Below are 20,036 nucleotides of genomic sequence, written 5' to 3' on the forward strand. Positions count from 1 at the left end.
AGAATCATAAGGCCTGGTGCCTTTCCACATGGGTCCACTCCACTTGGCTCCTTGATTTGGACCTTTCTCCTGTTGATGTATACCGTGTAGACCGTATAAATCCAGAAATTACTCGATCCTCTGCCATCTGTGTATATGTGGTCTCTTTCTCGGGCCACCACCACCGCACATAATCTTACGAGCATAATAAATCATGGTATACTTACAACCAAATAAGCTTCTGTTCTTTGTCTTCGCATTTAATGCCATTACGGCAATAAATGTTCGAGCCTTCTACACATACTGCCTGATTGGGGATCATTACTCGAGCAGACTTGGAAGTGAAGTTGCTATTGGTAAATTGAATTATTCAAACAACTATTAGTGAATTACCTCTATACTGCACGATTTCTTGCCTTTCGAGTAAGTTAGGACAGGTGTAAACCTTCTTTGCCATGTTCATCAATTGTCTGATAGAGTTGTCCCAGCTGAGTATTCTTGTATAAAGCTTTGACATCCCCTCACTTGCACGATGTTCACTACGATGTTAAAAGGCCTCACAATACTAGTACTGTTTCTGAGCATCTACTTCAAAACCTCTCAATTTTGTCTGCACCGAATAACAATTTTCAAGACACCTCAGCAATGCCGTATGATCATCGCTGCAGATGGTCAGTTCACCAACAAAACAAATCTGTTGTCACCCTACGAGTCTCGCGCACTCTTCAATTCCAGATTTAAAAGGGCGTTTTGCATTCGAAATGCGTTCACGAGCTCCGACGAAGACTTTGTGACCCAGCAAGTGAAGGATATCAAGATGCTTCTGAATCTCACTCCTCTGGATTGGAACCATCTCTCCCACTCTCTCCAAGAATCAGCACACTACTGGGTCAACTCATCACAGGGTACAATCCACTTGGCCAGTATTACTCAGACACTTACGTTGAGATTGGTGCTGGTGGGGATATTCAAACTAGAACCTAAGATTCCACCTTCTGGAGATCTCTTCTTCGCCGACTTTGCACGATGCATCAACGAATCCTGGATCTTAGCTAAAGGGCCCGATATCCTTTCATTTGAAGACAATGAAGAGCTACGGGACTGCGTCACTGCTTTCTTTCCGTCATCTGATCAGTTTCAGCCCGACGAAAATCCGCTAAATGTGATCCTTCCGGGCTATCAGACTAGCTGGAGGGTGGCGCTACGCATGTTCCTCGAGATCAGGCGTAGTCGCAATGAGGTTTGGGTTGATAAGATGGAGAGCTTTGCACTGCATCCTACGAAGGTGCAGTTCCAGGAAGACGGCGACGGCATTTCCGCTGAAGTAATGGTCTCTGAGGCTCTTCGTCTGTATCCACCTACCCGACGCGTCCGCCGAACATTCCGCTTCGATGATGGCAGGAATAGTGCAGTTGATGAGACCTTTGCAGCAGATATTGAAGCCTGTCATCTGGACAAGAGTATCTGGGGGACAGACGCTCTGGAATATAAGCCTTCGAGATTCGCTGCATTGACCGAGGAACAGAAGGAAGCTTACATGCCCTTCGGCATCCCCCCCTTTTTATGTCCTGCAAAGCCTGTCTTCGGGCCCAGGATGGTAGGAATGATTGTCGGCATTCTGTTTCTTGCATTGCAGGAGGTAGGGAGCTGGAGGCTTGTTGGCAGGGATAAGCACTCTGCTAATGACTATGTGTCTGGTGAGCGATTGAACAATGACCGCAGTGCATTTGATGATTTGTTTTTGTATCTGAACGAGAAGATGCAAGGCTGAGTGGTGTTGAAACTTTTGCCTCGCATTGTCTGTATCATGTGTACATTTAGTTGTGCTGGGGCGATTTTACTGATCTCGGGGAGAGGAAATATTTTTCGCGCTGGAGTTGAAGTTGGGATTCTTGTGTCTACGTTATGTTCTTGTCCCGCTTTTCCTCGCTTTGATTTCAAGCAACTGTTTATATGGCGTTTACCGGTTGAATCCTAGCCCGGTAACCATCTTGGTACAAATGCAATGCCTTTGCTCGAGACGGCTTTCAATAACTACTCCAAAATCTTGATCGAGGTAATTTCCCGGAGAGCAACCGGCCCGTCCAATCACCTAGGTTAAAGTACAAGCCAGTGAATGCGGGAAAGAACTAACCCAGTCCTCAACCAGAAAACCGAGACCCAATCCACTCCCTTATTCCTATCCCATACATTCATAATCTACCACAAAGCTAATCCACTCTAAATGGCACTGTAAATAACGGCCTCCATCAGAGCACCGCCTCCACAACCTGCCCCCCGCCACTATTCGTAGTGATATACAACTTCTTCCTCATCCCCTCCTTTTCAACAACATGCACCGAAGTGGGCCCACGAACCACCTTTGTAAACAACACCTCGACATCACCATCAGGACTAATTGTGCCAATCGCACTCCCATTCGGACCTCCCATAGCCACATAGACCGTTCCCTCTCCATCAAAATCGAAGTCATCCCACTGATATCTCTCCAACCCGGAGTCCAACGTGGCAAGAACCTCGGCTTCAACCTTGCCATTTTTCCCAGGCACCGCAATACCATCATCGGTAATCTTTACTCTTCCAAAAGTTTTCAGCGCAGTATTAGTATAGTACGCATACTCCCCGTGCGTCTTCAGTCCATTGATCCCAATCTCTGATGACCCATTCGCCGGAGCCGACAATGCGTCGCTCTGGACAACGATGTCCGAGGTTCCGGTCAGCGTGTCGATGCGGAATATACACCCCACACGGGAATCCGCTGCTAAGACAGTGGTGGGACGGCGTGGGAGGGAAGCAAGACCATTCAGCATGATTGCCTGTGGAAGATGCGCCACTGCTTTGGTGACCGGGGAAGCAGTGATGTTAGCTGCGAAGGCACCAAAGTCGATGGTGTAGATGGTTTCATTGTAGTAGTGATAGGAGCCACGGACACCACCGGTGATGGCGTACTTGCCGTGGCCGATGGGGGCTATGCCGGTGATGGCGGTGGCGTTGGGGTAGAAGGAGGTCAAGAGGTTGGCGGTGGGGTAAGGGTCATTGAGGTCGAGGGCGTAGAGACGGGCGTCGGTGAAGGTGGTAATGAGCATAGTGTTGGTGACAGGGTCGATAGCGCCATTTTCAATGTCGGTGGAGGTGCTGAAGTTGAAGAGTTGGGTGACGGATATGGGTGATGTTGGTTGGGAGAGGGTGGGTGAGAGGCTTAGAAACGTGAGAAACAGCGTGGAAAGATGCATTGTGAGGGGACTGTGGTTTTGAGATTGAAGACTTGCCGGGGGTGCAGTCTGGTTGCGCGAGGGGCACTATATATGTCGGAGCGGTGTTGATGATCGTCATTTCGTGCTGTCTTCTCATTGATGGACCTTGTTTGCTAATTGCCATGAATGTGGTCCTCGGGCAAAATAGCTAGTTTCGGTTAGTTTGGAGGCGGGATGTTGGCAGGTACGCGGTGGATCTTATCTGATCGGATGGAGTCTGGGGAAGTTGACTGGCTCGGTCTTGTCACTGATTGTCAACGGTTGATTAAGGATCGACATTGGTTATTCCCCGGTTCAAAGGGCGACATAAGTCTCATGGGTTGTAGGAACAGTTGCTTCCTGAACAAACCATCCATTGATATTCATTCATGATTCAAATTTATTGCAACAAATAACAAAAATCCGATTGAAATCACTAACCAATACAACACAATTACAAGAAGGTTAATAGTACTGAACATTGATATGGATCATCTCACACCTCTTTGATATCCCTATGGGCCTCTATGTAAGCTTCTCATGCTGAAGACTTATGTGTCAAGTGTTACTGATATAATTTATGCTGTACGTTTATATATTGTTCCTCGACTCACCATCGAGGAATCTTTTCTTTATATAAGACTAGTAGCCATGTCAAGATTTCTCACGGCACCTAGCTGGATGGCTCAGCTCAGGAGTCCCATGATCAAGACTTGGGCACTTAATGAATTTCTACTGGAAGTACACACGGTCTTTTATCCGAAGTACCGAGAACATAACAATTGTCATAACTCATTTGTAGGTAAGACCCTATTTCCCAGTCTCCGACGACCCACCATAGACCCGTGGTACCCACTTCAGGCCGGAATATCCGGCATAGGGCCCTTGTGGTCCGGGAAATCGGTGCTACGGGCAACCTCCTCCCATTCCTCCGCAATGCGCATCATATCCCGCGCCTTCTCCTTAAGGAACCCAAGAGAATCACTACCAAATGGCACACGCAAGGGGATTTCTTTGCCTTCTGCAATACCCTCTCCCTTTGCAATCTGGATGACCTTGGCAATCAAATCCACCGCATTGCCTGGTGGGTTGCGGTAGTTGCCCTCTCCGCGCACGCGACACGCATCGTTAAGGCCCCGGTAGAAATCGACTCGGTAGGGAACATGGTTGATATTTCTCATGACTTCAGTGCTGAAAATGCCTGCTTCAATAATGAGAGGCTTGATACCCGGTGCCAGCCAGCCTAACTCTTTCGAGAGACTTTCCACGGCCCCTGTAGCGGTTAAGAGTCACACCGTCAGCTTCATCGTGAACGTTCAGATGGTATACCGGGCGCATTTACCTTCCAATGCAAATTTACTGGCGCAGTACGCGGATGCAGCAGGCTCTCCCCAGAAGCCCGACTGCGATCCCATGTAGATGATCATACCTTGACCCTTTTCGCCCTTGCTGCGGAAATGTGGCAATGCGGCGCGGGTCAGGTTGATAGGACCATGGAAATTCGTGTCGAGGGATCGTTTCATATCCTCCGGCCTAAAGCCTCAGTCAGTCAAACGTGGCCTTCCTGATTGGCTTCGCCAAACAAAGGACTTGGAGTCCTCAGGCCAACACTCACGTGAGCTCCTCGATGGCCCCGCATTGGATGTACCCCGCGTTGTTCACAAGTACATCTACTCCCCCGTAGATGTCAATGGCCTGTTGGAACTTCGCGTTCAACTCTTCTTGAGGTGCCGTGACATCGAGCTCAAGAATAGTGGCACCAGTTTCTTTCAAGTGTGCGAGCTTGGTTTCAGCATTCCGGCCTGTCGCGATGACGTTGTCACCCCGTGCGCGGAGCTGGCGTACAAACTGCTCCCCAAAGCCACTGGAGCAGCCAGTGATGAACCAGGTCTGTTTTTCTTTTGTCATGTTTTGAAGTAAATGAGGCTGCTTATACAGGTCTGAAGTCTTTGTTGCTTTTCAGTGTCAGGGAAATGAGGATTGCCCGAATGGTTTTTAAGACAATCTGGGAGGCGCCAGGACCTGCCAGGGGGCTTGCCGTCTTTAAGTCTAGTGAATCAGAGTAAGGCTGGGGAATGAGGGGCTTATTGAGTTTTAGTCTGTCAGACACGCAGGCACATTCCGACAGGACCCGCTTACAGTGCCACACTATAGCAGTAGCAGTGTTACCTTGCATGGTAGGCAGCAAGCAGCCCCCAGTCATTTTTACTTTTGGAGCTACTGCAAGGATTAGTGCTGACAGCCCAACTATTCAGGAAGGTTTAGGGATGATCATGCAAAATTGAGTTTGGTAAAGATTCGATGTAATCTAACGACAATATACTAAATGGCGGATGGCAGGTGTTCTTAGTTCCCTTGCCCCTTCTGCACATATTGACTCTTGCCAGCCGCTTGCTGACCCAACTCCCTGATACTACAGTCCGCCAGGATGTTGAAGACCGAGAGCTCTGCCTTCATTTCATTGGCGAACCAGAACCGCAGCTCGACGGCCACCAGAGAGTCCACGCCGAAGGAATGAGCAGGCCTATTGATATCAACATCCTCCTCCGGTACCGAGAGAGCTTGAGAGAGTCTCTGCGCGAGAGCTGTGGCGACAATGGCTCCTGCTTCTTCTACATTGCCAGCAGCCCCAAGAAGGGCTCCATAGTCTACGGCCTGGGCAGAGGTAGGGGCGGACCCAGTCGTGCTTTGGTCCATCCGATGCAGATGTCGGTACATGGTCCGCTTCATGTAAGGCAGCAGTTCTTTGCCTTGCTGAATCATGGCCATGGGCCGGTTGAGGGCCGTGAGAACCTGAGTCTCCCATCCTGATTACACATTCAGGCGAGGATTACAAGCCCAGTCCACAACACTGTGAAGCTCTTTCTCGGACAGGGCATCGAAACCGGCGTTGACCCACCGCTCGGATACGTCCTTCTGTTCTGCCACGTACCCAACAGACGTGAGTAGACCGACATCAATAGATATGCATTTCTGGCCGTGTGCCCATCTATGGCGAGCAAATGCATCCTGGAATGTCGCGGCGGCATTATACTGAGATTGGCCTCTCGACCCAATCATACCTCCCAGGGAAGATAGGATGACAAAAAAGTCCATGTTTGCTGGAAGTTGGTGGTGAAGGTTCCAAGTTCCAGCGACCTTGGGGTCGAGCACTGCCTGCCATTCTGCCAGAGACATGTTGTCAAACAAGCGGTCCTGCAAAGTGTCAGCTGGTTGCTCACGCAACACCAAAAAAGGCTCAGTTAGCATACCTTAAGTACCATAGAGGCCTGAATCACTCCCTTGACTGGAGGCATTGTCTGTTTGCAATCACTGATTGCGCTCGCCAGAGACTCGGCGTTGCTAACATCACACTGGGGAGTAGCCACATTGACGCCTCGTTCTGTAAGCTCTTTTACTAGCTCGATGGCATCATCAGAAACTGCGCCCGAGCGAGACAGTAAGATCAAATTCTTGACTCCTCGAGTGGTAAGCCACCTTGATAGACTCCGGCCGATACCGCCCAGACCACCAGCAATCATATAACTGGCCGCGGAGTCGAAGACATATTCCGGGTCGTTACTAGGCACCACTGAGACCTCCGCCTCTTCCTCCCAGTTGATCACTGCCTTGCCCATATGACGGCCAGTTTGAAGGTAGCGGAAGGCCGACTCAAATTCCCCACGCGAGAACTGTGTCACCGGCTGAGGAGGACCCAGCTTCTTTGCAAAAAGCAGCTCGTGTAGCTCATTCATTAGTTGCTTAATAACAGCTGGATGATTCTTGTACACCGTTTGAAGGTCAAGTGATGAGAAGGTGACGTTCTTAGAGAACTGATACATGGCAAGCTTCTGGAAAGAGTAGATGTCTCGCTTTCCAATCTCGACGAACCGTCCCAGAGGCGCGACACATTTCCAAGTCTCAGCGAGCGCCTCGCCCGAGCTTGAGTTGAGGACGACATCGACACCGCGACCGTTGGTTGCGCGCAGGATCTGCTTACCGAATGCCAATTTTCGGCTCGAGAAGAAACGATCGTCAGGGATTCCATAACGCTCTTGCAGAAGATTCTTTTTGACTGTTGAACTGACTGTCACAAACACATCGGCACCGATATTCTGTGCCAGCTGGATGGCAGCCTGACCCACAGCGCCCGCGGCTGCGTGTATGAGTACAGACTCGCCTTTACGAAGGCGGCCCAGGTGTGTGATGCCGTACAGCGCTGTCAGCCAGACCGCTGGGAAGGCGTCGGTGAATGCTATATGATCCGGAATAGGGATGGTGGTGTGAACCTTGTTCCGGACAAACGTCTTAAATGTCCCAGAGGCCATGCCGCAGACGCGATCCCCAGGTGCCAGATCTTTTACAGCTGAACCAACTCGCCGGACAACGCCCCCATATTCATGTCCTATGTAAGAGTCGGTAATCTGCCCAAGTACACACATCACATCGGCAAAGTTGACTCCCGTGGCCTTGACTGTCACTTCCACCTCGTCTTCTGCGAGGGGCTTACTTGGAATCTCATCCCTGGCGTACCGGAAACTGCCAAGCTGCCCAGGAGAGAACTGTATTTCCAGAGCCTCATGTGGCTCGCTGGCAAGCTGCCTTCGCTCGATGTCCCGGTCACCAGTCTGGGAGTAGACATAATCATTGATATCATTGGCTTCTACCACGCGGGGGATGAGCGTCATGTCGCTGGTCTCGCAATAATCGCCCTCCCAGTCCTCAACCCCGGACGCGCCACATGAGCGCTGAAGGACACTGCAAATAGTCTTGCCGGCAGAGGCTATGTCCTGGATGTTCAAATTAGCCCAGTAAAGGCCAGGCTTCTCCAGCATTGCAGCTCGGCTAAAACCGGAACTCATTGCATTTTCTGGTAGTGCAGCGTTCACATCAGTACCGGTTGTTATCCAGTAGATGTGACTTGAAAAGTCCACAAGTCTTTTGAAGCGAGCAAAGTCCTTCCCACTCATTGCCGCTAGGAACGGACGTCCCAGGTCAAGAAGTGACAGGCAAACATTCGACTGTGATGTTTGCTCGGAGATAGCAACAGGCTTGAGGATATCACATTGCTTCCCCCACGTCGAGGAGAAGTAGTAAGCAATTTCTTCGGCAACCTTGAGTTGAAACTCGGTATCGGCAGCAATAAAGAGCGAATCCGGAAGTTGAACCTGGCTCGGTTCCTCATGAGATGCTCGAGAGAGGAGGAAGCTGAGTGTATGGTTCTCGACATCTGGGAAGTCGGTGATTGCCATTTCCACCCCAGTGTATCCGGTCTGTTTCAGATAGTGATCCCATTCGTCCCGAGAATACAATGGGCACCACTTCCGGTCCTCTTCGGTTGATCTCCACCATCCTGGAAGTGTTCCCCAGATGCCATTAAGCACGGTGTCATGTTTATTGGTTGGCTCCATGAGAATTATGTAGCCGCCTGGTTTCAATAAGGAACGGGCATGACTTAGAGTATCACTGACACATTGGGTAGCATGCAGCACAGTGGCAGCAATTACAACATCGTATCCACCCGGTGTGAAACCCTGCTCAGCTGGATCGCGCTCGATATCCAATGTCTGGAAAGTCATGCGATCAACATGGTCGGCGAATTTTGCCTTGGCCTTTTCAAAGAACCCAGGAGAGATATCGGTGAAGGTGTAGGATTGGTATCGAGGAGTCACGCCTTGATCGCTACCTTGTTTTCCCAAGGCCGACAGGATTTGCTGGGTACCGCTTCCAGTACCAGCACCGATCTCAAGGATATCAAGCTTGGAGTTCTTGTGCGCAAGGAGATCCATGAATACTGCCATCCGCTTGGCGGTAGTCACGAAAATCTCGTCCTTGTACAGGTCCTTCGCCAAACCTTGATTGAAGAGAAGGTCTAACGGATCCACTTCTTCGCGGACAATTGCGGCAAGGTGCTTGCAGAACGAATTAACCGCACCCTCAACCGGGCCTGTGGCTGCGAACTCCTCCAAATAATTCTCGCGACGACTGTTGTCCGCTAAAATATCTTTCCATGGTGCTTGGAGAAGAGGATTGCTGTCCCCCAAAAGGTCGAAATGATATCGCACCCAGGCCAAGTACCTTTGGAAGTATGGGGATGAGGTCTCGTAGCCTTGAGCATCCAGTTCCTTCAACATTTCCGACATGTAGTGCAGAGTCACCACATTCTTAGAGGGCTTCCATTGAACGGGTATTGTCTCTTTGTCTAAGCAGTAAGCCTCCGTCTGCGAGCTGCTAATAATGTCAACATCAGGCTTCCAATCGAGCCTGTAAAAGATGTTGCGTTTCTCGGAAGGCTTATAGCTAAGGCTAGACACGGTTGTCACTCGATAGCCCTCTATTACAATGGCTGGTTCTCCCGTATCTGAGTTGATGGCAAGAATGAATGAGTCGGTTTCTCGTGCTGCTTGTAGCGTGGTCTGCGCCAGAACATTCAATTTTGTGGATGGTTTGCGCTCAAACAGATCATGCGAGATCCAGAAATCTCGCAATTGAGTCGGTGCCTGCAATGGGCCAAGTTCTGTTCCACCTTTGGTGGTCGCCACAGCCGTAACTTGGAACACCCCATCCAAGGCTGTGGGGTGAATGATATGCGGCTGGACTTGAGAGTTCTTCTCAGGAACTTTACCTCTCCATTCATCAGGCTCAACGACGGCCACGGCTTGGTCCCCTTCCGGATCGTAGGCTAGGTCGTGAAGAGTATTGAACAGGGGACCAAAGCCATACCCAATCTTATGACCAGCATCATAGAAGACCTGCTGAGTACTCGTCGCTGAGCAACGGTCAACTGCTTGTTGGTACATTGTCTGGTAATAATTCTTCGTCAGGCTTCGCTCGTCGCCTCCGTACACCTCATCGGGCGTCTCTTCGTATTCCGTGACGACAGAGCCAGCGCAGACCTCCCGCCATTCATTGTCCGAGTACACATATACGTTGAACTCTCTGCATTCGACTGTCTGGACACCAGTGGTTCGACTGTTCTCTGCATTACGTAGGAAGATCTGGCTTTCTACCCCTTCAGGGGTCTCAGGGACAACTAAGGCAGAGAATATCCTTACGTCTCGCAGGCGGTATCCTCTAACTGCATGATCAGGCTTGACTAGATGCCTAGCAGCCTCGATAGCCATGACTGCCATTCCCGCGGCAGGGTAGACCGGGGATCCATTCAACTTAATTTTAGTTAGCATATTGATCTTTACAGATGGCTACAAGTTGGAACTTACCCGGTGGTCTGTCAGCCATGGAAGGTCAGATACCCGAATGGTGAAGCGGAACTTCGGCTCAAGCGGATTCCAGTCGTTTGTGGGAATGCCTACTAACTCGTGTCGAATATTGTCGCGCATTCTGTAATTCTTGAACAGTCGACTCTCGAGCCAGTAAGTCTGGGAATGATTGAACGGGTACTCTGGTAGGTCAACTACCATTTTCGCCGGTCGGTTCGATCCATGACTATTGACAGCTTCGATCTTGACAGGGTAGCCTTCAGTCCAGAGTTTCCCGGACAGCTGCTGCAAGGATTTCAGTCCGGAGACACCTCGTCGCATCGCTGCGTCATATTTGACATTTTCGGATTGAGGCACATTGTCCATCACCGCTCTTTGCATAGCTGCATGTGGACCAATCTCAACGTAGTGGTCTACTTGCGTGTTGGACCCTGCATTTCGGCTGGCTTGAGACAGTTCACCAAGAGCTTCAGAAAACCTGACAGTTGACACGAGGTTCTTCACCCAGTATTGGGGCAGAGAGAGCTGTTTGACTGGAACAGGTTGTCCTGTGACTGATGAAACAAATACGGGTGTTTCTCCTTTGCGAGAGGACTGGTCCGGTGGGCAAATACCTTGCAAAAGGTTCTTATATTCCTCGGCAATCACTTGCATGTGAGAAGAGTGGTAGGCAACTGGGATCTTCAATTTGCGGGCAAACACCTGCCTCTCGTCTAGGCGGACCTTGAGGGCGTCAATAGAATTGTCCAATCCTGTCACGGTTATGTTGTTGGCGCTATTGATGCAACCGATTGACAGGCATTGTTTGCCATGGACAGCCGAGATCTCATCGAAATGAGGCTGGAGTTCGGATACGGACAATCCAACAGCCATCATCGCCCCCCGGTCGCCAGTTTTTGACTCTGCTACCCGAGCAGCTAGTGCTCCACGAAAGTAGGCAATTGTCCAAGCTGATTCACGGGAAATTGCTCCTGCGCAAAATGCAGCGGCAATCTCTCCCGACGAATGGCCCACCACGCCCCAGGGAGTCACACCCCAGCCTTCAAGGAGCTCCACTAGTGCTACCTGCAGAGCGGTACATAGCGGCTGTGCTAACGCCGGGCTATCAATTTGAGAGGAATCCGCAGGCTTGTGCAGCTCTTCGATCAGCGACCAGGAGCTTCCGACTCCTTTAAGATAGGAGTCCGCTTTTAGAATGCTTTGCCGGAATGTCTCAAATTTCAGAAGCTCAATACCCATTCGCGCCCACTGTGCACCTTGACCGGTAAAGACAAAATTGATGCGCGGGCTTGTCGACGATCGCACGGGCTTTGGCATATTTTGTACCTGCGTCTTGAGACTTCCCAGGTTTCCAGCCAACGCGAAAGACTTCCACGGCAGAACACTGCGTTTGTTGGATAAGGTGTATGCTAGATCGCGCAAGAGGTCTTCCGATGCGTCATGAGGGTCGATTCGGTTTAGGTAGCCATCATATGCTGCCCCGAGTCGCTCAATTCCGTTTGAATCGGAGGCAGACCAGGTAAAAACGTATGGGGTTTCTTCCGCTTCGTCACACGCGGTACCGTTAGACACGGTCATGCCGTTTCCATCATGTCTGTTATAGCCATTGGTTGCGTGGCCATTTGTGTCTCCGTATGTATGGCCATTTGCATGACCGTTCGTGTGGCCATTAGCGTGGCTATTGGTATATCCATTTCTGTGGCCATTGGTAATGCTATTGGTGGCATCATTGGACACGCCATTCTCTAAGATGGCCAAGGAGGGCGGTCTTTTTGCAGTGACGTGGTGTGCTTCGAGGCCATGCTCCCGCAGGTAGTTGTATGCGTCATCCAGGACGGCGTGGGCATTCGATCCTCCATAGCCAAATGCGTTGACCGATGCCCGTCGGAGACCATCTGTGGGCCACGGAAGCGGCTTGGTCGGGAACTTTAGGTTCCATTCATCTGCCGGAATCCGAGGGTTGACCTCTTTAAATCCAGCTATCGGGGGGATGATGCCTTTCTCCAGACTCAGAATTGTCTTGATCAAACCCGCCAGACCAGCTGTCGCTTCTAGATGGCCGATGTTGGCCTTCACCGCACCAATGTGCATGGGGTCGTTCGGGCTGCGATGTTTCTGGAAGACTGATTTGATGGCACCTGCTTCAATGGGATCACCTAGTTTCGTTCCCGGACCATGGGCCTCAAACAACCGGGTGGATGCGAGATCCAGACCACCCGAACGGTACGCCTCTCGGATCAACATCTCCTGAGCTGCCTGACTTGGCTGAGAGATACCAGGAGTGCGCCCATCTTGGTTCGTCGCAGTCGCTCGGACCACCGCTCGGATTACATCGCCATCAGCTATAGCATCACTTAACCGCTTCAGTACCAGGACGCCGAACCCTTCGCCCTTGGCATACCCGTTACCATCAGCCCCAAAGCTGTGGCAGCGACTGTCAGGAGAAATAAATTGCAGAGCGGAGAGCGAGATCGCGCTTGTCATTGGCTCCAGGTAGAGCTGTGAGCCGCATACCAAACTCTAGACATTCCCTGTCAGATAGTGTTACGTGAGCATTTCGGGGGTTGCACCCACCATTCGCGACTCCTTCGAGCGAAGGCTCTGACAGGCAAGGTGCAGGCCAATCAAGCTGCTCGAGCAAGCTGTTTCAATGGTCATACTCGGCCCCCGCAGATCGTAGAACCAACTCAGCCGGTTCGCTAAGATGGCTCCTGAGTTACCGGTAGCCTTATACGTGGCCTGGACCTCTTCGTCAAATTCGAAGAATCGGTTGTACTCCACTCCCAACGCCCCGACATAGACGGAGGTGGCGGAGCCCGCTGCTCTTTCGATGGGAATGCCAGCTGCCGTCATCTTAGTATCTTACTCCATGATGATTTTCTCAGAGTCTTACCATTCTCGAGGGCCCTGTAGGTTGTCTCCAGCAAGCCCCGTTGCTGCGGATCCAAGCTTTCGACCTCACCGGGGCTCATGGAAAAGAATGGTGCGTCAAAGGCTGCCACATTCTCTTTTAAGAAATGGCCACCCCGCGCGTTTACCTGTCATGCTGTTAGAACCAGGTATCCTCGCCAGCGATGATCATACATACTGTGTCATTTCGAGACGCATCTGGGTGGTAGAAGCCATTTATATTGAATCGGTCAGAAGGAACTTCTGTTGTGACGGATCGACCTTCTTGGAGTATTTCCCAGAAGGATTGCGGGGAGGTGGCATCCTGGGGGAATCTCAAGGAGAAGCCCACGACGGCCACAGGATCAGACCCGTCAAGAGTCTGAGAACACTGTAGTGCTCCACCGCGGGAGACAAGGCCGTCAGTCGTTAGTAGTTGCATTGTATAACTCCGTTGGCACTACTGAAGGCGCAGTGTTGATGAATGTGTCGAGAGAAAGGAAACCTCGATCGAGAGGATAAGTGGGAGTCCCTTCTTATCTACTTCGCTCCCGGCTGCGATCTCTCCCCGCTCGCCGTCGCAGTCATCAATGTTGCGAGATAAATTACTCATGGCTCATCAGATTGCCAGCCTGACCCATGGGGAGCCTTAAGCGATAGAAAACGCGATCTGGCCATACGAAGTAAAGTGTGATGGAGCTGCATGGCCTAGAAACCTTTTACGGTCCTGTCACAATCCATCATTTGCACATCGCCAAGCGCGAGTACAGTTCCTTTCAGGGCTAGTCAAAAACAGTCAAAAAACGATTGCTATCAAGATAGTATGGACCGGGATCCGCAGCCATCGCCCCACAGCCTATAACTGTGCCGAGTTAATAGTCTCGCGCGAACTACCTACTATATCAAGGTATAGTCGCGGCCGACGATAGATACAGCGGAACAGGTACCCGGATTGAGCCTCATTCCTGCCGGCTGGATCATCGCCAGGACTGACATCCTTGGCCGGGGGTGTTGATCGTGCAGGGGCGGAAAGGTCAGTGCTGTTGTCTGAGCAGGTATTTTGACGGTAATGCAGTGTGTGAAAATCAAGTGTTTGACACATGCCAATAAGGTGTGATGGTTGAATTGCCCAGAGAATGACCGGAAAGGGTAAGATTGTCACTAGTCGACAAGCCACTAATGCAGCATCCCCTCTTCTCTCCTCTCTCACCCGCTCAACTCGCTGCCCAGAAATGCCCTAAAATCTCACCCACTCCACGCCGACGGCCACAGCCAAACAATGTGGCTGCTACACCGAGGAACGTTGGTCAAGGGCCACGAGCGAATCGCGAACTGCTGCATCATGCGATATGCTCTGTTAGGATCCATCCGCTGACTGACCCGCCCTCCACACCCAGGTTGGTCAACGATTAACCAGGTTAATGCTGGACGCTGACAGCCAGTTTAACCGGGATAGCCTTGATGATCCCTGTCGGGGGACCCAGCTGGTGCCTAAACAGGAGGCTATGGCAGTTATCCGGCCTGGCGACCGTGTCTATCTATCCCTAACCCAGTGTTTGCCCATTCCGCAACTGCCCTCCCTTCTTCCCGCCTGGGACCCACGGGGCCATTGCGACGAACATGATGCGGGGAGGCCGATGAAAGTGAAGAAATAGACAAAGCCTGAACAGTGCTCCTACTATACTTCGTACTAGCTGCTGTGCTGGGGCGAGGGGCCAAGTTTACGTCCAATTCTCAAATACATCTCATCTCATCACCGTCTCATTTGGTCTCGTCCCCACCCCCTTCCTTCCTCCTTGCCGTGCCACTCTCCTCCGACCGTGCAATAACCTCCTCCCCTGGCTGAATAGACTCTCCGATCGCATGGGGGCCATAAGCCTTCCATGTGTGATGATAGTTCAGCTCGCCTGGTTCCAGGGTATGCGACCCTGCTGACAGCCAGCGATCATATTCCTTTTCCTTTTGCCTTTCCTCTAAGCTTCGTGGATCTAGCGCCCTGACGCCAGCCATCGTCTTTCAAATCAATCATCACCTTCTTCTACACCTCCGCTCTTCTTTTACCGCGCTTCTGACTGTTGCCGATCGACTGATACTCGGGATTGGTACGCCGAGTCAGCCTCGCGAGGGACCAACCCCGGCCGCGTTTTCCATTTCTTTCCGGCCTGCTGCTCGTGCTTCTCAATCCACCCCAGTACACCACCATCAGGATGAAGCATATCGGTAAAACCGGCCGGGACAACCTGGGCGCCGCCATTTCGATGCTGGCGCTGGCGGTGGTCTCGGTCGCTCTCCGGTTGGTGGTGAGAATCATGACTCGACAATGGTCTCCCCTATCCGACGGCCTGCTTCTGTTATCACTGGCATGCATGGCGGTGTTTGCGGCTCTGTTAATTCAGTGTACGTCGTCGTCTCGAATAATTCATGACGAGGAAAAGTGAATACTGATCCTATGGTCACCCAGATATTGTCGCGGGACCCGGCCCAGGCACGTTCGACTTGAACGAATTCGCCGCCGATGCAGACATTGGGGGTATGGTCTGGGCTAAGGCATTTCTAAAGGTGTGTTGCGCTGCGCCGTCCGTATGTGCGCGCGAAACTGACTGAGTTTTTGGGCTAGACACTCTACGTCGCTGACCTTTTCTTCATGGCGACCATCAGCTTTGTTAAACTGTCGGTACTCGCCTTCCTGCACGGTCTCTTCAAGATTTCCAGAATATACCGCATCTTGAACTATGTGACAGCCGGCCTCTGCGTTGCTTGGTTCCTCATCGTTCTATTCGTCAACATATTCCAGTGTCATCCCATTCACATGTTGTGGGATGCGATGGGGGCTGCGGAATACTGCATTGCCAGTGGTCGGCTTTGGTTGGGGATGGAGCTCACGAACCTGTTCCTCGACGTTATGATCTTGTTTCTGCCTGTGTATGTGGTGACGAGGCTGCAGCTCAGTCGCACGCGCAAGATCCAGGTTACCGGTATATTCCTGTTGGGTGGACTGTGAGTGTTCTCTCTGACAATGTTGGAAATTTGTTGCTGATCATGGAATAGAGTCTGCATTGCCAGTATCTGCAAGCTCTCCTATCTGTGGATTCCAGCCACGCCGCAGGTGGTCCGGGCCCCCGAGACAATGGTCTGGTCATCAGTTCAGCTGGGTGTGGCCACGCTCTGCGCATGTCTGCCAACCTACGCCCCATTATTCCGAGTGGCACGGGGAAAGATGTCTACGGGGAAGTCGCCCTCGCCACCGTATCCCTACGGAAGCGACAACACGCCGCGCAATGCTCCGGCAGGTAAGAGCGCACCCTATCGACGGGTGGAAGATCCGCTGCTGAGTACCCAGCAGACGGAAATCACGCGCGGGGATGGCGAGTCGTACAAGATGGACCAGCTCGGCCCCTGCCACATCTACGTGAAGCAGAGTGTAGACGTTGATGTGGTCTAGCATTGGTCTAAACCTAATATTCCTTTGTGTTTTTCTTCGTTCAATAATAGTAACCCAACCCTCCAGGGCAATGATGGCCCATAACTTTCCGCCCCCAACCCCAACCCCTCTCCAGCAAAAGCAAATCTGTAAATTGCGTCGGAATCGTGTTGCATGCCGCTAAACTGGGTGCTTTTTTTAGCGTGCAGGGACCGCAGGGATGTATATGTGGGTACTGGTTCCAGCCCAGTTGCAGAAGGGTATTTAGCGCTGATGAGTTGAGATTGGGCCGAGTTCCGCCCGGGAGAAGAATTTCTGAGGTCCTCAGTCACACACAGCTCTGAGCTAACTTCATTCTCCATGTTGCACAATCTTACGGGCGGAGGAGTGTCCACAGGTGAGAGAGGGGGCGATTGCCCCACTGGTACTACTGCTACTCAGTATATATTAATTATTTAATGAGTGGAACGTCCTTTATTCCGGATGATTCCAACTCCTGCATTTAATCAATAAATTGTCTGGCATTTATAGCTTTGGCAGATGCAAACATCAACCCCCACGCAATCACTTTAACAAACATACAAACCTCTTAGTAGTATCAACCGTATAGTTGACAACTCAGCCGACAATGGAGTCTATAAAATCGTTAGAACAGTCATTCATCGATCATGCAACGCACTTCCAAATAGAAAATATAACCCGAAAAGAAAAAACGGAGATAAACAAGTAGAAAGGGGAAAATGAAAACATCTTCATCAAAGCAACGCACCCTTATTCGTATCAGCCTCATCCCCCAACAAATTCAAGACCATATTCTCCTTCATAGCCTTCAGCCACTCCTCCACAAACCCCTTTTCATAATACGCCTCATTATAACTCGCACTCAAATGCAACTCATCCCTCCAACTCCAACAATGCACATACAACTGCTGCGCCAACATCTGCACCATAAGCACCAACCCCTTAACCTTCACCTCCCCATAACTCTCCCTGATCAATCGATCTATAGGCCCCAAACTATTGATATTTGGCTCCGTGGGTTGCGGCGCTCCCGCCGCAGCCGCAGCCTGGAACATAGCCGTGGCCTTTTCGACGAACGGCGCCCTGACAAACATCATGTCACTATCAGCCAAGTTCCACGACTGACGGTACAGCGGCTGGATGGTTTCGACGAGGTCAGACCAGTTAGTTGTCGGCGTGGCTTCGACATTCAGCGGGAGGCCGACCATGCGCAGGGACGGGCCGTGAATGGGGCCGTCGTAGGGTGGGGGCAGGTATTTGCGGAGATCGAAGGCTTGCCAGGAGATGTAGCGCGATGATAGATTGGTAGAATGAGCAGCAGCAGCACGCGCCGTCTCAATAATTGCAGAGGCATGCATAGCTGTCGTGAGGGTGATGTTTCTCGCACGACAGGCGCGACGCAGCGCGGTCGCCTGGTCCGCAGGCACGACATGCTCCGTGCGGAGAGACTTTGCGGGTAAGGCTGTGGGATCGAGCACGGGGAGGCCTATGGAGGGTTGGCCTTCGAGGAAGGTAGCGAGGAGTTCGTCGGCGCGACGAGACCATTCGGGGTTTCTGGCTTCGGGGGAAGCAGGCATGCCGATGATGGCGTCCAACGAGGGGATGAGTCGGGTGGCTTCGCTGCCGTCGAATGAGGAGGTTGTGGTGGTGGTGATGGTTGGAGCTTGCAGCTCGGAGAGGAACTGGTCCAGTACCATGGCGAGCCCGCTGCCGTCCCAGCGCCAGTGGGCTGAGACGATGCAGAATTCCTGGCTGCTGGGAATCCAGTGCGCGGTTGCATGCGGGTCTGTGATGTGCAGCTTGTTGGTGAAGAGGTCATCGGCGGATTGCGCTGCGTCTTCGATCTTGAAGGTGTTGTTGCACCAGGATTCTAAAGCTTCAGGGCTTGTGATCGGGTAGTAGCGCTTTTCGTGGGCGTGCAGTTCGCCGGCGATGTCGGGATAGCGCATGCGGAGGGTTTTCCAGGCATTGCGTAGTTCTGTGATGATCTTCTCGGGGTTGTTGTTATTGTTGGGGAAGTCGAGCTGGACGGCACCGATGGTGAGCCAGTGTTCGCGACCGAGTGGTTTGCCTGATTCGCCGATGAATTGGAAGAGGCGGTCATGGCAGTCTAGGGGACGGCTCCAGTAGTCGGTTTGTTTGGTCCAGGACATGGTGGTGGTTACCAGAGGATGGCAGCTGAAGTGGCGTGGATGGATGAGTGTATGAGGGAACAGTATAGTTTAGATGGCAGTTATAAAAAGTTTAGCTGATGTTCGGTTGGTGTAATTAAAGAGCCTTGTAAATCATCCGGGCGGGGATCTCCAGGCAAGCCCTACCAACTATTCCTTCCATCCCTGTAAGAACTTCACCGCAATCACTCCCTCCCCCCCTACTAGTATCACTTACAACCTGTCTATAATATGCTGCACTAAGATTTCTTTGTTGTGATACAGTTCTGACACGGCTTCCTCCGTTCACACTTCTCTCCCCTCGAATCACACATTCCTTTCCCGCAACAGAACGCCTGATGGGTAAATCAGGCTACAGCAGTCAGCAATTCAATAGAGTTTTGATCATGCATTAGCGCCTTGAATCTCCACATTCTAGCCTCGTTCTCACAGCCCACCGTCTGGCCCCCACGTTACAAACGGCTCCATGCATTTGATTTCGTTCTTTTGTCGGTCTTTCTTTTCCCGTCTGACGGGCTGATTCCCGCAATCCTTGGCTGGTCGGGTGGCCCGGCAATTTCAGGCTGGCTTGCTGGTGGATGGACATATGTTCTTTCTCTCATCAGCTATTGAATGGAAGGGGTATGTGGAAATTGATCGAAATCCAAAATAGGCAATCGAGTTGCTTACGGTTCACTATGTCATTCCACATTGATCCTAAGGGGCAAGACTGTGCGATACTGTGTGAACCTTGAGAATGATGACATAGTTCTGAACGAGGCTATGCGATGCATGCTGTAAGAATACATTCCCACAATGCAATCGACTAGTGTATTCGTTGATGTCTTTATTTCAAGCTTTTTGAAAAAGAAAATACGCTATGAAGATCCAAACGAAGGTTGCTGGAACGCAGGATCTGTAAACATTTCTCATGCTATGTAGATCTTGCCGGCCAAAGAAATATATCCACGTGCTAAGAAGTTGTCCTTTCAGAATCTCGAGTACTCTACCTAAAATACGCAATTACTAACAAAACCTGTAATTTAAGGCATAATGAGTTCAGTTCATATGCTTGTAAGAGAAAGGAAGAGCACTCAGTCGTAGCATTCTGCTCAACACATAGGACAGACAATGGGCTGACATC

The 20,036-nt window shown here is 51.2% G+C and overlaps 7 protein-coding genes across 7 annotated transcripts; 2 read left to right on the forward strand and 5 right to left on the reverse strand.

Moving 5' to 3' along the window:
* Positions 1-511: 511 nt before the first annotated feature.
* On the forward strand, positions 512-1,750 carry AKAW2_60331S (uncharacterized protein; the record flags this gene model as incomplete). Its single annotated transcript, XM_041692445.1, has 1 exon — positions 512-1,750. One exon carries the CDS (start codon positions 512-514, stop codon positions 1,748-1,750), a length of 1,239 nt encoding a protein of 412 aa, XP_041545829.1.
* Positions 1,751-2,228: 478 nt separating this feature from the next.
* On the reverse strand, positions 2,229-3,212 carry AKAW2_60332A (uncharacterized protein; the record flags this gene model as incomplete). The annotated part of the gene is made up of 1 exon (XM_041692447.1): positions 2,229-3,212. The coding sequence occupies one exon, from the start codon at positions 3,210-3,212 to the stop codon at positions 2,229-2,231; it is 984 nt and encodes a 327-aa protein (XP_041545830.1).
* Positions 3,213-4,069: 857 nt separating this feature from the next.
* On the reverse strand, positions 4,070-5,120 carry AKAW2_60333A (SDR family oxidoreductase; the record flags this gene model as incomplete). The annotated part of the gene is made up of 3 exons (XM_041692448.1): positions 4,070-4,485; positions 4,555-4,745; positions 4,828-5,120. 3 exons carry the CDS (start codon positions 5,118-5,120, stop codon positions 4,070-4,072), a joined length of 900 nt encoding a protein of 299 aa, XP_041545831.1.
* A 438-nt stretch (positions 5,121-5,558) lies between these two features.
* AKAW2_60334A (acyl carrier protein) lies at positions 5,559-5,909 on the reverse strand (the record flags this gene model as incomplete). Its single annotated transcript, XM_041692449.1, has 1 exon — positions 5,559-5,909. The coding sequence occupies one exon, from the start codon at positions 5,907-5,909 to the stop codon at positions 5,559-5,561; it is 351 nt and encodes a 116-aa protein (XP_041545832.1).
* A 114-nt stretch (positions 5,910-6,023) lies between these two features.
* Positions 6,024-13,742, reverse strand: AKAW2_60335A (type I iterative PKS; the record flags this gene model as incomplete). Its single annotated transcript, XM_041692450.1, has 6 exons — positions 6,024-6,407; positions 6,464-10,357; positions 10,412-12,931; positions 12,986-13,254; positions 13,305-13,449; positions 13,500-13,742. 6 exons carry the CDS (start codon positions 13,740-13,742, stop codon positions 6,024-6,026), a joined length of 7,455 nt encoding a protein of 2,484 aa, XP_041545833.1.
* Positions 13,743-15,832: 2,090 nt separating this feature from the next.
* On the forward strand, positions 15,833-16,732 carry AKAW2_60336S (uncharacterized protein; the record flags this gene model as incomplete). The annotated part of the gene is made up of 4 exons (XM_041692451.1): positions 15,833-15,859; positions 15,918-16,297; positions 16,349-16,590; positions 16,644-16,732. 4 exons carry the CDS (start codon positions 15,833-15,835, stop codon positions 16,730-16,732), a joined length of 738 nt encoding a protein of 245 aa, XP_041545834.1.
* A 744-nt stretch (positions 16,733-17,476) lies between these two features.
* On the reverse strand, positions 17,477-18,895 carry AKAW2_60337A (uncharacterized protein; the record flags this gene model as incomplete). Its single annotated transcript, XM_041692452.1, has 1 exon — positions 17,477-18,895. The coding sequence occupies one exon, from the start codon at positions 18,893-18,895 to the stop codon at positions 17,477-17,479; it is 1,419 nt and encodes a 472-aa protein (XP_041545835.1).
* Positions 18,896-20,036: the final 1,141 nt, after the last annotated feature.

The sequence above is a fragment of the Aspergillus luchuensis genome, chromosome 6 (genome assembly GCF_016861625.1).
Source record: "Aspergillus luchuensis IFO 4308 DNA, chromosome 6, nearly complete sequence".
Classification (NCBI taxonomy): domain Eukaryota; kingdom Fungi; phylum Ascomycota; class Eurotiomycetes; order Eurotiales; family Aspergillaceae; genus Aspergillus; species Aspergillus luchuensis.